Genomic DNA, 17,739 nt, shown 5'->3' on the forward strand with positions numbered 1-17,739 from the left:
CCTTGAAAGTATTTTAACACTCTAGTCTTGTTTGTTAGCTGCTTTGTTAAGACATCCAGGGGACAGATTAGTGTTCTGTGTTCCTTTCCTTTCAGGCTTCATAGTACAGTAGAAATAAAGCTATTCTGCATGTCATTGTTCCCACTTGGAAATTAATAGAACAGTGATTTTGCTAAATTTTACTGGTAGGAATTACTGAGCAGCTGCAGCTATAGGAAACAGAGGCTATAAAATGCATCAGCCTTACTTAGTACGTATGTATGGATATGAACATATCTGTCATGCATTAGTAAAGACTATATTCATTAAATTTGTCACCTGTCCATAGTGTGCATTCATTCATTTAATAATATTATCAATGGATCCTGCTAAATTCTGCTTTAACTAACAAGTGAATGAAAGTACAATACAGTAAAACTTATAATCTACCACCACAAATAGAACTACCAGTTAACATAAAACTCAAGTGAAGGCTCCTGACCAGAAATAATGGTGGAAGATATGAACACACAAGATACAAGAGCATTTGTCCACCCCCTACACAATAGCGTTCAATATCTATTGTCTTCAAACTAGTGGTTTCCTGGCTGCAAACTCACCTCTTTTACAAACAGATAATTCCCTGCGGCAAATCCCAGCACCAAAGTGAAGCCATACAACAGGGTTCACCTCTTGCTCCTGTACTTTGTGTTTCTAGCTCTTGGGTGGCTGGAAATTGTTTCTGTCAGGAAAGAGCACAGCAGCAGCACTTGGAAATGTTGTGATAAAAAGAGACAGCCAGTGCCTTCCTCTGTGGTTTGTTTTTATACTCTTCAGCTCTCCATTACGCACCATAAAGAGAGCTGGGTAATGGCAAACCTAGATAGCTTTTCTTTTTCTGCCCACTCAGTTATTCTGCTCCATGGTTCCTGGGATGCTCATTTCCAGGGTGTCAGGATGCTCACAGGCAGTGATGCAGAAATGTGTCAACCCACTAGCAGCGTCCTTGACCCAATGCCCCAGCCAGGCTGGGAGAGCTCAGAGGGGTTCAGCCTGGACTAGGCTGTACCACTGCTGGGTTTCTAGAAGCAAGAGTTGTGCTCACACACCACTGCCTTTGAGCTAAGTCCTGCCAGGTCCACGCTGGCTCTTTGCCCTTGATACAATTTACCCACAGATTGGATAATCGGTCCATGGGAAATGAGAAATGGATCTGTCAGCTGTTTCTTTTGCACAACTACCACCCTGCAGGAGCAACAGTCAAGCATAACCTCAGTGCAGGTGCCATCACTGCTGCTTTGACACCTTGCCGACCTCATACCACATGCCAGCATGTACACCCCTCAAAGAGCTGATGCAGGTACCAGAAGCTGAACCTTAGGAGGACTTTTTGTCTGTGCCAATTATCCCGATCATGCACTGCTTCTGACATCCCAGCTCTGTCACTCAACACTAGTCCAGCTATTTCTATGCAATCCTATTTTGTGCTCTGCAGGCACAGCCTGAACTTTTGCCACCTGACCATGTCTTGGTTTGCCAGAAGCTGGCTCTTCAGTATTCTCACACTGGTTTGAGATCAAGAGGCTTCACGGATAACCCACTGATCTGAGACTTTAAAGCCATATACAGGCAACTCAGGATGTACACAGATGCCAGTTATTTCTGAAAGTAATCTACTTGAGTGCAGAATAAGTGGCTGAATACCAGTGAAGGTTGGTACCCAAGGTTTTTAGAAGATTTCTATCAGCATCTGCAGTGAAGGAGCTGTTGGGGGGACTTCAGCCTCCCACTAGCACTGGGAAATGACACATAGCCACTTAGCTGCAAAACTCCAATATTTAGATGTTTGGCGCCAAGCACCTATGTACCTATGTATCTCTAAATGTCCAGTCCTAAAGTGTCAGGTCTTTTGCCCATGATTATCTGAATAAAACCTCACAAAGCCTTATGAAAAGTGTGATGATACTCTGAAAGTCTTAATTGAAATCAATAAAACTTTTTTTTCTTTTAAAGCAAATTTTCTAGGTAAATCTGCTAACAAATGTCCCTGCCCATGACAGGGGGGTTGGAACTAGATGATCTTAAGGTCCTTTCCAACCCTAACTATTCTATGATTCTATGATTCAAAATTTTTAACTGGAGAGCCTTTTTGCCAGTCCACGGCATTCTGCCTCATGAGGGATTACCATGACAAACCTGAATTTCTGTATTGAGAGAATTGTGAATTATGGATCATTGCATCTTAGTAACACTAAGTTACAGTAACACAAAAGAGTGGGCAGTTTTTTATAAACATTTCACAGAATCACAGAATCCCAAGGGTTGGAATGGACCTCAAAAGATCATTGTTTGTTTATAAGCTGAGTTTCTCTAAGTACTGGAGTAGAGATTCACAAATAACAGGTTATGTTTCACTGAAACCCAGGTAATCATTTTCCCTTAAACCAAAGCCATTTACGGGATTGTTAGATCAGAAGCAGCCAGGAACTACATGTCTCTCTAATGTGTCTTTTGAAATCAATCTTTTATCTTTATATTAGATATTTTTTTTTCACCAATAACGATCTTTGATGAGACAGAGTATGTTTGCTCATATATGTTACCTGTACACTTCTGAATACCTAGGTGGAATTGCAGATGATAATTTGCATTCCAGCATGCTGGAACATAATACCAGTCCTTATGATGATGATTGTAAATGCTGTGATCCTTATTATCTCAATAAGATTTAGGAGATCTGTGTACAGATACTTTAACAGAAAATCAGTCCTTTTGTGTATCTCATCTTAATGAGTGCCTCCTCAGAGGTCTCTGAGCGCATTTTATTAAATTCCCACACCCAATTTGATCAGGAAGAAATCCATGCTGACCTCAAGTCATATTTCTGCCTCTCCGTGCCCAGAGTCACAGACTTGCTGTCACTAATCCCCCAACTTCAGGGAAACTGTTGAGGGAATGCGATGCTATTCACGTGAGTAAAGTTATCACAGCCTGTCTCTTCAAAAGCTAATTTCCCTTTAAAATTGGACTTGCACCTAACTAATGTGGTATTTGTAATCCTTAGAGCAGTGTATTTTATTTCTAGATACTAGTTGTAGTCCTTTCACTACAGTGCTGAACTACAGAGAGACAAAAAATATCAGCCAAAATGTCAGCTGAGTAAAGCTTCACTTCCTAGAAGAGAAAAACTTGACAAATCTGACATGCTAGTGCAAAAGGAGCATAGAAATCCCTACCAAAAATATGTGGGAGGGAACATATATTTAAAATAGGACCGCCTAATTCAGCTGCTAAATCAATGTAAGGAGCTCTGTACGCCTGTGTGTGCGGGAGGGAGAGGGAGACACAGAGGGAGGGAGACACAGAGGGAGAGAGAAGCAGAGGGAGGGAGGGAGGGAAAGCAATGTGCTTTTCACAGAGCTGGGAGCTTGATGGGAATGTTTGATTAGCTCCTCTCTGAAAGAGAAAAGGTGTCCAGGCCTCCCTCGGCTGCCTGCCTCTCCTTCTGTAGAATAATGTTGGCTGGAGTTTGGGGTACAGAGAAACTTGGAAAAAAAAGCACTTTCATACTGTGTGGAGAAAAGGAATAAAAAGTTGCACACCTCAAGCAAGGTAATTCTGATGTCATTTCTCTGCTATATTTATTTATGAGGGAGAGGGGGGAGTTGCTTTTTTGCCTGTTGATAAGTCAGATATTTTCACTGCTAACTGTAGGGATGTAATATTTGTTTTAGCATTCCAGCTGCATGCATAGGATCAAAGACCTAAGAAGATGAGGACATAACTGTAGAATGAAACTGTACTTCTAGTTATACATACTTCATTACGTATTTGTAAAAGCATTAAACCCCTACTGTTGAAGTGGACACATATACTCACTGCCCTGAACAGATCTGAGTTATTTGATGAAGAACAGTTTATCAATCACAACTCAGTAGACATATATATGATTATTGTTCAAACAGTATGTAACAGGCAATGCAACTTGTTGCTAGGTGTAAAATGGTTTTGCTTTGAAGGCTTTGTCTCTTTGATCAATAAGAAGGTGTGTGTTGTATCATTAATTAGCATTACCTGACACTGGGGAACACTAATCTCCAAGATACTGAATGGAAAATAGTATTATTACAGTGATATATATTTATATGGTGTAAACTCCCTTGCTACATGGATAGATACAGATGTGTGAATAGTACAGTAGCCTAGACACTATATATCCTTTTGTGCTGAATGCTTCTTTTGCTGGTGGGACTCCAAAATGAATAGCATTGTCAAGCCTGCCACAGCCGTTCAGCTCTGTGCAGAGAGATTAGTCTCTATAAGTCTCTTCAAAATGCAGTTTCAGACTAGTACTAACATGAAACAAATGCCCCAAGCAAACTTTCAACCCTAGTTAATATTTTCTTTCTAGAGTTATGGGAACTACGCCACATCCAGAGCAAAACAAGAACTACAGATTACAGAGGCAGACCAACCTTAAAACACACTTCTTTTCTTCTAACCTCTCCAAAATTTAACACGAAAAAACCCAAACCACACCACCCAAAAAAAGCAAGCACACACAGAGAAAAAGTAGTTTAGATGGCTTCTAAAATACATTGGATTAAGAACAGCAGTGGACTCCTGTTTATAGCTTGTACTTTACTATAAACATTCTAAAGTTAAAACCACCTTGCATTTGACTACACTCAAAGAATATCTATGTTTTTCTGTATCTTTAGTGCCATGTTCTTCAGACTTTATTCGGTTCATCACTTGAACAACAGTCATGGCTGTAAGACTGGTCTCTTTCAGAGATGCAAAAACAGCTCAAGCAAAAATAACTGCATTACACATGCACGCTTCTTTTTGAATATTAAATTAGTATCTTATTTTAAAGAGACTTTTTTGCTTGCATATTTTACATAATCCTTTGAGTTGCTATGGTTGTTCTCACTGGGATGACAGGAAAGACTTGTGTCTTTTGTCTTATCTCAAGCCTTGACTGTGCTGCCACTATAATTTAATATTGCTTTGTGTTTTCACCTGCAGTAAGAATGTTACATTCCTAAGCTGTTCATTACATTATGCAAGACATTTCTTTCCCTAGAAGAATTATTACCCGACTTGCCTCTGGATGGTTGAACCAAATAATTTTACTAGCTAAATCAGGTTTCCTTACATTTGGGGTGCAAAAAAGATACCCCACATGGATTCTCTTGTGTCTAATAAGAATGAGACCTTACTGAAGTCTTTCCTTTAGTGGAGACATTAACAAAATGCTCCTTCTTCATCCAGCTCCTTGCTACATTCCCAGAAGAAATTAATTTTTACTCTCGCATTTGTCAACGTGATTAACTTGGATATTTCTAGAAGGGGACTCCCTGATCCACCATGTGAACACAGAATCTGGGAAACCAGACTAAATACTTCATGTGAAACAACAGAATTATTCAATATTTCTGGCCCTTGCTTTATTGAAAGCAATGCTAAAAAATAAACCCAAAGATCACATAACAGTAGCATCAAAGACTCAACTGTACCTGGTCTGCCTGGACAATTTTTAACTTTTTATTTTCACCTCCAAGCCAGAAATAAAAGTCTAGCCAGAAAATACTTCCCTATAGGTTTACATGCTAACCCAAGGCTCAGAACAGGCATCTTCAAGTCTCTATTTTACAAGAAGTCTCCTAAATACTTAATTTAGGGCACCTGTGTGAGCTCAGCAACAGAAGCGGTAGCTCAGTTTACTATCTGCAGCTATTGCTGTACTCCTCCTCCAGTGTCCTGAGGCTAAACACATTAAAAAAAAAATGCTGTGGTGCTCATAGACATGAGCTCCTCTTACAGGGGGACTGGCATGGGCATGTGCTAGGACAGTGAGGTGTGTGTTAGCCCATTGCAAGGGGGTGGGCAGGCACCATCTTTTCTGGGTGGGTGATGAAAAGCAGTAGTCCAGGATGTGCTGACAACCCTTAGAGGGATGTTCTGACTCCCTGAAGCTCCGAGTCCACCAGGACTCTTCGAGCATGCTGCAGCATCAGCTGAGGTTTAGACCTAACCCGTTCAGGGCTCAGAAAGTAGTCACTGAACAGAAAACTCGTTCTTCCTTCTGAAAGCCCATCCATTATATAGATCTCATTGGTCTGTGTTGAAAAATAGAAGCAGAAAACCAAAACAAAACAAAGCAAACAAAAATAATATCAAAACTGAGGTTTTGGGTTGGTTTTGTTTTGGTTGTGTTTGTTTTAAAGAAGAGAAAAACAACAGTTCTTGTATATGTTGTATACTTAAAGCCAGGGAAGGTGCAGCTACAGCAATCACAGGTCTGCCTTCCTCACCTTTCTGCTGTGGAGTATTTTTTAAGGCCAGAGGCAGAGTGAGAAATAGGTGCTTAACACCTACTTACAGCACTTCAATTCCTCTTTTGAACTTGGTGGGGCACAAGGATGCCCCTTGTCCCAGGGCTGGCCTGGGGTGCCTGTGCTAGAGCTCAGCTGGGACCTGGGACAATGCAGCCCTTGTTCCGGGCCCGGCTGTCACACTGAGACTATAATTATCTCTCTTCTAATGACCAGCCAAGCAAGATAAGAGTTTTTATGCTATGTTTATAAAACAATGTCTTACTACAAATTGACAGTTCATTCGCCTGTAAAAGAGCTCTCTAACAGTCCTAGAGCAGCTGCCATTCGTTTGCATACCGGTTCCTTTATTTGCTGTACATTTCCCACTTGGAAAACTTGGGTGAACGCTGCGCAGGCGGCGCAGCCTCCCCGTGCTATTGAAGAGGTTCGGAGAGGTGCAGACGTGACCAGAAAGCCTGTAGCCGTTTAGACTGCATCTCTATTACTAAATTAAACTCTGTTTAATTAAACTCTGTTTACTTTAGAAGCAAAGATGCTGCAGGCAGTGCTGTGAGCGCTGTCGCGGGGTGAAGTAAGACTGCCTTTTACTGACTCCTGGAAATGCCCTGCGGAACCAAGTTGCAGCAAAAAGTGGGATGTGAAGGGACTTGCTACAGATAAAACGGCAACATGTATTGCTGATGAGCTTTTCTTCCAGTGCTATGGCCCGCAGACAAGTCGGGGATCTACTAAAATTTTGTAGGCTCCTAAGGCATCTACGGGTAATTATACTGGAGATTGCAGGCTGTGTGGATGCGTCTGACCCTTGCAGGCAGTGTGAGGTATCAAAATGCCTGACAGCATGGCACTCATGGGTTAGCTGCCTAACTATTTGCTCTGGGTTCTGCAAACATTTTGCATCCTACTCTGTGCTGAGGCAGCTGCATATTTGGTGTTGTCTGAGGGCTGCTCCCACATCCTCTGCCAGTGCCCTGCCAGCAAAGAGCAGAGCCCCCTCCCTCTTTCCGCTGTCTCATCCTCACCTCTCTTGCCACCTTCTCAGAGCTGGCATCTCTGTTCTCCTCCACAACAGGATGTGGCTGGGTCGCCCTGGACTGCCTCTCCTATTCAGGCCCGGTTTTCAGCAAGTAAACCCTGGGGAAAACCAAAAACCCACAAAAACAGAACAGAAAACCTTGATCAGAAACAAAATTTCCCAGTGACTTGGAACCAGAAATATTTCTCATGAAAACATACTTTAATTAAAAAAAAAAAACAAAAAACCCAAAAACAACCAGCCAGACCACCATCTGCAGCTTTTGCTTTCCCTTTTGAAGCAGAGCACTCAGATCTACAGCTCATATCCCAAACTGGAAACACATTTGCATTCGTTACAGTCTTTATAACCACCTCTGCTTCATTCAGATCATCTAGTTTTAAGCAGTTCTTGACAGGTCCTACTCATGACTGGTTTTCTAGCACCCATTGAGCCCATTCTACCTTTGCTTTATCTCCAGAGCTTCAGAGGCATTAAGAGGTCCATGGCACACTAACAACACAATCCGTGTCAGTTATCCTTAATGTGTCCCATTCTACAGGACAGCCCATAGACACAGACATAAAAAAAATACTTTCAAGATCAGCTTGCATTTGCAAACTTTTTTAGCCTTACAGCTTCGTAAATGTAACACATGCAACACACCAGCCAACAGTCTCTCAGCTGGCAGCTGGTTTCATATGAAAAAAAGGCTCACAATTGCCAAATGACAGTTTTACACATGCCAGAATTTGAGGGGAAATTCTGAATGATTCTGTGTAGCTTCAAGCAGTCCTTCAATGTCCCCACCAGGATGAGCTGGGGATTTCCAGCACCTCCAGCTTGGACATAAAAATGCAGAAATTTTTACCTCTCCAAAATCATTTGTTTACAGGGAAGTTTGGACACAGCCACTTCTGTGCCTCTCAATCCCCCTGCCAGGTTCCTTTAGGGACTCAGAGGGCTCCATTCTTTATTTTTGCCAAATAACGTACTTTACTCTTTAGTCTACAGAAGAAGGGTGAGACATAGAGGAAAGCTGGCAGCAGCACTGTGTATGCTGGCCTTGGTCAGCTTCAGTGAGTCCGTTATGAAAGGGCAAGGGCTCCATGACTCGGGGCTATTTTCACAGCTGTCAGTCAGCTGTGGACAATGGGAGCCCATCCTGCTCTCCTTGTTGGGGACCCATCTTGCTTACCTCTCTTGCAGTCCATCTGCAGAACTCCAGCGTTTTGTTCTCCAGGGTTTTGTGGAAGAAGGCTTTTGGGCGTGAAACATATGAAGAAATGGAGGCTCTTTGGGAATGAGGCTAAATGGGAAGGAGTGTCTCCCCTGCTTCTCGGACAGTCTTTCTACCAAACTACATCTCAAAATATGTGTTAATTTGAGATGTGAAGTCTCAGGCTTCCATGGTCTGTATCTTCTATTATCAATGGTGTAGAAAATAAATACGTAAGTTGAGCAATAATTAGGTTCGAAGTGGAAGTTCATGTGGTAATCTTCTAAAGATGAAGTTCAGAACAGAATTCCTGAGCATGGAAGTGCAATATCAAGGTCTGCAGGAGTAGTTTTGTTTTAAAAACAAAAGACCACAAATTACAAGTTCCTGTTCCAGTCCATGTGCTATGCACAGTTTTCCTTTTTGATCTTGGGCTCTCTGAAACAGAATCCTGTGATTCATCTCTATGGCAAAACAGCAGGTTTTAAACGCTTCTAGTATGCAAAATTAATACATCAGTGCCAGTCTGGTCCTGAGACACATTTCTCAATGTTTCTGGCTGTACCTACACTGTCACAATATCCAAGACCTGGCTCTGGAGACCACTTTCTCTGCCACCATATTTTCCAGCTCTTCAAGTCCCCTCCAGGGCACTCAGATATTGAAGGATTTAGTTTTGGAAGCATAGCCATCCCTCATGTTTTCTGCAAGACCCATATGCTAGAAAGCCCACTCCTGCCAGTTGCAAATGGCTGCCAACACACATGCCATAAGGCTGCACAGCATGGCCCACATTATGTCAGGTCTCTCACCAGCACCTCCACCAACAGCATGCCTTCAGAAACCAAGCAATACCTATAACAGCCTCATTTATAATGCTGGCACCTGTGCAAACCCATAACTCACTTTCATCCGAAAAGCAGCATGGAGCACCAAGATGTCTTCTGTAGTCATTAAAGAACAGAAACAGTAGTCACAGGTCCTCATTTTTCAAATGGCTCCCCCACAACAGCCACACCTGGTGAGAGACTTCAGTTTTAATGTACCTATTGGGTTATACCGACCAGCACCAGGTGGGAAGGATACCACTGATGCAGCCTGCAGCAAAGCCAAAGCAGCAATGAGCACAAGCTGGAGAGGTCAGCCTGATGCAGTGACAAGACTTGCTGCAGCCTTTCACCATGAGACCTTGAGGAGCAGGACTCACCTCCAACCCAGGAGGAGGAGACAGGACAGACTTCCAAATCCAAACGTCTCTCTGGAGATGACAAAAGAAGCATCCAACTTATACACAGTAGTACTGGTAGATTCTGCCCAAAGATTAGACTAGATTGAAGACTATTCTTTGATGTTCTCTGTTAGGAATATGAAAAAACACAGATCTAGTAAGTGGCCTTAGGAGCCCCTCATGGCTCAGAACAGCAGGACATGAATGCCACCTCCAGTAAAAGATCCAGACATGCTTTTTTGCACCCGGCTACCACAACAGCTCAGGAACATCCTCTAAGCATCCAGGTGGCATGTAGAGTGGCTAAATACGATGTTCTGGGAGGTGGGGTCAGGCATCCTGCCCCTCTACAGTTGATCCTGCAAGAAGACAAAGAATCTGGAGGTCTCAGAAAAGTAGCACTTGAAGATGACTGAGGACCATAAGGTGTTTTTGGGTTGTTTTCTAATATGCTTTTTGTAACAAATTCCCTTGAGGCACAGGTTGGTCTTTCCTAAACTAAAGATATCAGAGAGAGATGTAATAGAGCTGGAAGGAAAGGTTCCCAGGCAGGAATAATGCAGTTAGTCAGGAAGAAACAGTTTTTTTTTTTAAGTACAAAATATATATGGGGAAAATATTAAACAATGCAAGGACCATGAGTCTATCATTCTTACAGAGAACTACAATGCAAAATTTAAATCACTTTTTTAACTTCATTTCACTGATTTCCACCACAGAAAGATGTTTAAGCTTAGCTTTTCACAATGTTTTTTTTACAGCTTCCTGATTTACTGAAGGTATTTTGTTTAAGATGCTTCCTTGACCAAGTTGTCATCACTAGACATCGATGAGTTTCACCACTTACTGCCTTGTTTCAAAGCAGTGCCACATGGCAAGGTGGTTCCAGTTATTTTTTTTTCCTATATTTTTTCATATATTTTCTGAATCCTTATCCAAGCAGTCCATGGCTTTGGCACAAGGCACCTGCAGTCATACTGACTGCAGGAGATACTGAATTGATAAAGGTTTTCTGTGAGATGTTGCATACATGTAGTAGCACACTTAAGGATCAGTTTTGCTTTTGACCTAGACATATAACTCTCTTTTGTAGTAAAGGGATACATGTAGCTTTAATAAGCAGAGTGTAAACATTCTAAAGTTTCTCTAGATTTCTGTTTCTAAGTTTTTACCAAAAAAAAAGGTGTCAAGTTTTGTTTGAACATGCACAGAAATTCCAAAAACCATCCCCAGGGTGATGTACAGTTTTTTCAGTGCCTTTAACACAAATTCTTCACTTTTAGACTAAATATGTACCTTTGGGGGAATTCTGACACACTACAATAATTCTTAGTTTGCAGGCAGCTCAATTGCAAGATCAGTCAGGCTCTTTTCATTGTGCATCCAGTCTGAGAAACATACCACACTTTAAAATGCCACTTTGACTTCTTAAAACCATTTGTTGGGAATAGGACATGGTGCTTTTTTCCTAAAAAGTGAAAGAAATAAGGCCCTATTCCACAAAGCTAGCACAGCCCTCTGCACTACTGGGTTGCTGATACTTTCCTTTGCCCTCAGTTTCTTGGGAAATGGCAGTGCCAGGGATTGAAGGTACCTGGCTGGGGTCTGACTGATGTAGCAGAAGTAGTTAAATTACAAAAAGGAAAGAAGTTCTATGCAACAGTGTGCAGAGAGAGCATGGGCTTGAGCCTGGGAGCAAGGGAGCCAGACACAGGAGCAGACAAGAGCTGTGGTGGGAAGTAAGACAGAGGGAGAGAATTGTCTAGACAGGGATTCGCAGATTTGAGCTAGCAGTGATTCCCAATGAGCCATAAAAGCTGGACATAAAAATGAAAATAATTACTGTATAATACATTAACAGAAACTAGGAAAGTACAGTGTAATGACCCTCATCTGGATAGTCCAAATCATATTTATTCTGTGAGTGGGTGACATATTCTAAATGTATCTCTTCCTTTGCTGGAAAGGGGAAGGTCAGACCAGCATAACTGATGGCTACCTTGCTGAGACAGATGAAAAAATATAATTGTTGCAGGTTTATTTAGGCTCTGAGAAAGGTCTGGCAAGTTAAAGCACACTGTAGTTTTAAATAAATTACTTTCTTCTGAAAGAGGTCTGTGGAAAGTAGAGAAATCATTCATCACTGCTACTTCAACCTTACTTCTGTCTAATTTCAGGGCGCTGCATGAACTCAAAATGAGTTGGGTGTTTTTATTTGACTCTAAATTGCTGGGTATAGCATCTCTCCATTATACCAACCTGAGTCAAGCTATTCTGGACTAAATTCTTTTTGCAAATCTGCATACAAACATTTCTTAAGGTAGCTCTGAAAAAAAATTATTCCTGCTCCTGACTTGCTGCTTGCCTCGGGGCAAAGCAAAGCCAAAATCTCTCTCTTTGCTCCTGGAAGCAGCATGTGTTTCACAATAGCTCACTACTATATAAAAAGTAGTGAGTTCAGGGAGAGGGAAGGTCCCTATGTCCTCTTCCCCATCTGAATCTTCAAACCACAGGGCTGCAGCAAGGCTCTGTGGGCATCTTTTGTTTCAGTAGAGAGTGTGCCCAGGTATCCTCAGAACATTCAGGGAGGGCACCTTTGGGGATTGCACAATGTCTCAAAAGATCTCTTCAATCGCTTCGTACAGGGCTTGCAAGTGAAGAGGCCTTGCCCTCTCCAGGGTCATTTTGAACTCCCATGACTTTCCCAAGCAGAGGCTATACCCTCTGACCACTCTGAGCTAACATTGCTGTGCACAGGTAGCCAGAGTCCTTCAGGCCACACAGGAGAAGTTTCCATGTCTTGTTTGTGAGGGGCAATATGACAACACCCATTTTTGGCAGATCACAGACCACCCAGTAGACTGAACAGCCCAACCTGCCTGTAGTTACCACACACTGACACCATTAAACTGAGACAGTCAGCTGAACTTCTTTGAGAAATAGGGCTGGCAGCTACCTCTATATAGCAGTATGGTGTAAACCAGAGCATGTTCAGGAAATGGAGCAATGTCCAGGCCCTCAGCACCCATCTCTGATGCAAAAGGCAAGGAAAAACTGCAGCGGCTATCCTCCCACTTTTGAAGGGGTCGCTGCTATTGGGTGAAGGACCAATGTTGACAAGGTGTGGGGTTTATGGGGCCAAAGAACACAGCTGGCAAACAGCCTGTAGCTACTGCCTACATGGTAAAGGAAATTATTAAAAATGAATAGCCCTGACTGTAATCCTAATGCTAGCTTAATGAGCAAAGGTTCTTTAAGGCAAAAACACAAGCTGTCCTGAGGCTCAGAAACTCATTCAGCAGTGGTTTGGTTGCTTGTTTTATTAAACGCACAATTACCTAATGTGTGACGTCCGATGTTTCTTACAACTCCTTCACCACAAGAGAAAGAACTGCGGCCATAATATCCTGAGCTTCCTTGATGGCTTTTTCTGAGGCACTGGATAATTAAGCAGAGTACACCATGGTGCTCTGAAGCTCAGCACTGCCTCCAGGAAGAATCTGGGGTTCTCAGTCCTAGTTCCACATACCTCTGGCTGTCTGGCCAAGATGTGGGGTTTACAACCACAGCACAAGTTGCTCTGAAAGCTGATGAAAATTGAAGAATGCACATGGTACAAGAAACCTTCCGTTTCTTATTGACACTTCCCACAAACAGTGTGGGCAATTAATTTCTTTCCTTCTATTTCATATGATAAAGTATATCACATCCTACCTTTGCAGATGGTGCTAGTACAGATAATATCTTTCTCTTGCTTCAGTTACAGGAAGCCCCTTGCAATTTCCTTCATATATACCATGGGGACAGTCTATGAGCATGAATCAAAGAAAGGGTTAAACAATTTTTTAAAAAGAGACAAAAGAAAACAAAAAAGGAAATCTAAAAAGTTTTATTCTATAAGATGATGATCAGCTCTTGTTTACCCAAACCAGTTTACTCACACCTACACCAGGCCCACTTGATTTTCCCATAAAGGGCACATACTTAACTCAACCCACAGTGCTTAGAGATCATGTTGTTAACTCCACAGTACTTGCTCAGATAGCTTTTAAACAAAGTCTACTTCTGTTTTTTCATGGTGCCAGTGCTGCTGTGATATTACAACCCCTTGAGAAGGGGAACAATAACACACACTATTGTGGCACAAAGAGAGTACACAAATTAATTTCTGCAGCACAGGAGATTAGAGGAGCTAAACTGCTTACTCCTGCAGAGGCAAAGCACCAGCAAAGAATTTCGGTTTGCACGTGGAACAGACAGCAGTGCCTGACACCACAAATCAAGGACTTAAAACCTACACTTCCATCAGAAAATGTTATAGTTTGCCATACAGTGACAATTTATGCAGATTTAAACCATCTGTTTGTTTGTAGCATGTAGCAGATCTCCCTCAGATCTTTATAAATGTCAAGCTGATAATAAAAGGTCAGTGTAAAAATTTAACTTTATATGCAGAAAGTATAGTTTGCTAGTTCTGTCTCTTCCCTAACATTCAAGCTTTTTTGAGTACTTGTGGTAGAGAAAGAGTAATCAACATTTGGAAATTTGATTTAAAAGGTAAAGTAGGATCTGATCTGGAAAACTCTGAAGGAGGTGCTTCTTACTACATTTGAACTTGACTTCACTGGGGTTTAAGCACATGTTAATATAATGCATATGCTTAACTAATTTCCTGGCATAAGAGTAACTTCTGTTATGACAGTCTGAAGGATACAGATGGGAAAATGTACTCTGATAAACAAACATACAGCACACAGTTCAGGAGATTTAGTACTGGATGGTCATTAGTTATCAGTACAGACTGGGACTGCAAATACTGCATTAATGGAAAATCAGTAATAAGAAATCTCAGCAAAGCTCATACTCCAGACTAACCCAAAGTAGAAACTTTTGGGTTTATTTTAATGAGATCTATTCATTTGGTAAAAAAACAAAGGAGCAATATCTTTGTGTTTAATATCAAAGTACCATTCTTGATCTACAGAAGAAACATTCCCAAGACTCTCAGTGGATCTACACAGACTAAAAAGCCTGTCATACACATGGATTGAAGCTCTGCTTTCCCTTTCCTTCCCAGAGAAACAAAAAAAAATGTCACTGTTTTATTCTAGGCTGTTACTCCCTTTACCAGCTTGAACTAGCAGTTGCTATGCTAGTGCATGGCATAGGAAATCTCATACAGCTTCTATCAGGTGACTCCCTAAGCCCCGAATACAGTGAATGTACACAGATGTCCCACAGCAGAAAACCTAGAGCCTCTAAACTGGACACTGTATGGTCAGCAGTGCAAATCCTCCTGCACTTCCCCCATCTGACAGCCCAAGGTCTGAAGGCCAGGACCCCCCTTGAGAGTGCTGTTACAAGAGCAGTGTCACAGAATGTCTGCATTTTTCCTGGCATGACTAATGCAGCAATTCATAAAGTGGCAAAAATAGGTTTCTTTGCTATTGTAATTTACTGCTGTCAGGATACTAATATAAATGGTACCAGCAAAAGTACAGAGTCCATGATAAGATACTTTTGTGTGTAGCTATGACAACAAATTTGTTAAGTAAATGTAACAGCATGGTCCAAATGCTTCTGTTGATTCTCTTATTGACAAAATATCTGTCATTGCAGGCTAAGGGGTCTATTGAAGTTATTTGCCCCCAGCAGGCCTTACATATGAACTCCTTTTAGGTTTCTTGGCCCCTTTCTGCAGAAAATTCATAGTATCTTAGGGAAAAAACAAACAAAACCAAACCCCACTTGTTGCTTGGCCTTGAAAAGCAGCACCAACAGCAGACTAGGTAGAGATTGCAATAGCAGCCATGACTGGGGCACTGCCATCCAGGAAGACTGGGATCCTGCGGCAGCTGGCCTTGGCCTGCAGACAGCATGGTTTGGGGCACTGAGCCTTCAGAAACCCATCAGAAGTCTTGTGCAGCACCGATGGTACAGGTGGGTTTACATTTCATGAGATGTGAGAAGTAGTATTGGCCTTTCTGCACAAAGCATCCATGGGCCTTTTACTGTCTCAGACCTTTTCTACACTAAAGAAACTGAAAGTGAAAATACCTCAGCACTGAGCCAGACACTTTCAGGACAAACTTTCCCAGCTCTCTTTAGCTTTAAATAAAGATACTGATGATGAATATATTCACCCATGCTCACATTAAGATGCCTTTTCCAAAGCCTAAGTCAGTGTGAGTATATTTTTTAATGGTGCATGGTGTTTCTGCAAATGACTTGCTACCTTTATTCTGCCTCTTCTTTTTCTAAGGTTGACCTGAAGTGAGAACTCATTGCAGGGGGACAGTTTTTTGATACCACTAATGTGGTGGTAGGTTGAGACATATAAGTGAGGAGAAAACCATCTGAGCTGAAACATTGTCCAAATGTTATGACAGTGTCCTCTTAATCTCAGGTGCTCATGTGTGCACACACACACATCCTCAGCAAAGTAACCAGTAATTTGGCTCACAAACTATGGCACTATTACTTCATGCAATGTCCTTCAGGAATGAATGGACATATGTTCCCCATATCTTTATGAGATTACATGGTGCAGTTTGATGTACAGACAATACAATTCTGTGATTATGCCTTAGAAGAGTAGCAAATGAACTTGTCAACCCATCTCAAGTCACATATTGCCATACAGTAGCCTGTGGAAGGTAATCTTGGTATCCTGAGGCAAAAGGCAAATCTTGGCCAAAAGTAAAAAATAGTTAATGAGAGGGACTGCTGTTTGGCCACAGCCCAAACACCATCTCCTCTGAGGACATCAGCTGCTCTACAAAGCTTGAGAAGAGGATGCATCATGTGAGGACTGTGAAAGGTTGAAGAATGCACAGCTCCTCTTCACCTACCATTCCAGCATCATCTCCAACACCTCTAAATACAGCCTGATGTATTCTTTTCCTTTTCAGAGCTCCTTAGTGACACAGCCAGATTTTGTTTTACTCACCATGAAGACCACAGTCATTGCAATCTTCTTTGGTAAGTACGTTTGATGTACTACAATTAGTATTTCATGGGTTTGTGTGTTCCTGCCCTGGCTGACCAGTGTCTGCTGGCTTCTTCTCTTCCCTTTGAACTCCATGGCTGATGAAGCTCTCTCTCAAAGGCGGGTGGAATAAGCCTTGGCACAGCTTCTCAGAAACAGGCTACCCAAATTTCTTGACTTTGGCATAGAAACAATATTAACTACTTGCAAAGGTTTCTAAGTACATGACCAGCTACATGCAGTCCATATCAGATGGCACAACTGGCCCTGAAATATGTCTGTAATGTAATGATTCCCTCCAAATAAAAATCATCTGGTTTTGGGTTTTTTTACATTGGAGAATCCTTTTCCAGTTTTAATATGTTCTTGCTCTTCCCCTGAACAAGAAGATGCCAAAGGAAAAAGGCTATAAATGTCTCCTATTTTCTTTACCTTGGCAGTCAGACAGGATCTTGCCTTTTGGGAACATGTAGAGACTCCAGAATTTGCAATTCATCTTACATGAACACTCTTGTTGATCAAGCATGATTTCTTGGTGTACTTTACTTACATGTCTCCCTTTGATGGAGATCCAGCCACCACACAGCCTAACACTGCTGCATGACTTTAATTCTGATATTCCCAGGCAATATCCCCTTTAGCTTGGATCCTCAAGTCTAATAGGATAGCTATTCTTAGTTCAAATTCATAGCTACCCATGTAGTTTTTCTGTACTTACTAAGAGACTAAATTATGTCCTCCACGTTATATTATGCCCTAACATTGCATGTAGCTAGGACTTTGCACTTTATTTTTCACTGATTTGCTCCTTTTTTCCTAGCTACAGTTTTACACCAGTGACAAAAGGCCCTAATACCGCATCTCTACACTGTCACTTCAAACACTATGAGACTGATTTTTCCTTATCAGCAGGTTCCGGGAATGATTAAGTCTGCAAACTCTCTGCAGCAGGTCTAGAGGGAGAAG

At 41.8% G+C, this 17,739-nt stretch overlaps 1 protein-coding gene across 1 annotated transcript in view; it reads left to right on the forward strand.

Moving 5' to 3' along the window:
- Positions 1-3,447: 3,447 nt before the first annotated feature.
- Positions 3,448-17,739, forward strand: part of VIT (vitrin) — a 50,442-nt gene continuing 36,150 nt past the window's right edge. Inside the window, exons 1-2 of the mRNA XM_005141011.3 lie at positions 3,448-3,591; positions 16,697-16,766. Of these exons, the coding sequence (XP_005141068.2) occupies positions 16,736-16,766 (31 nt within the window). The 5' untranslated portion in view covers positions 3,448-3,591; positions 16,697-16,735. The remainder of the gene's footprint in view (positions 3,592-16,696; positions 16,767-17,739) is intronic.

This window comes from Melopsittacus undulatus, chromosome 3, assembly GCF_012275295.1.
Source record: "Melopsittacus undulatus isolate bMelUnd1 chromosome 3, bMelUnd1.mat.Z, whole genome shotgun sequence".
Taxonomy (NCBI): domain Eukaryota; kingdom Metazoa; phylum Chordata; class Aves; order Psittaciformes; family Psittaculidae; genus Melopsittacus; species Melopsittacus undulatus.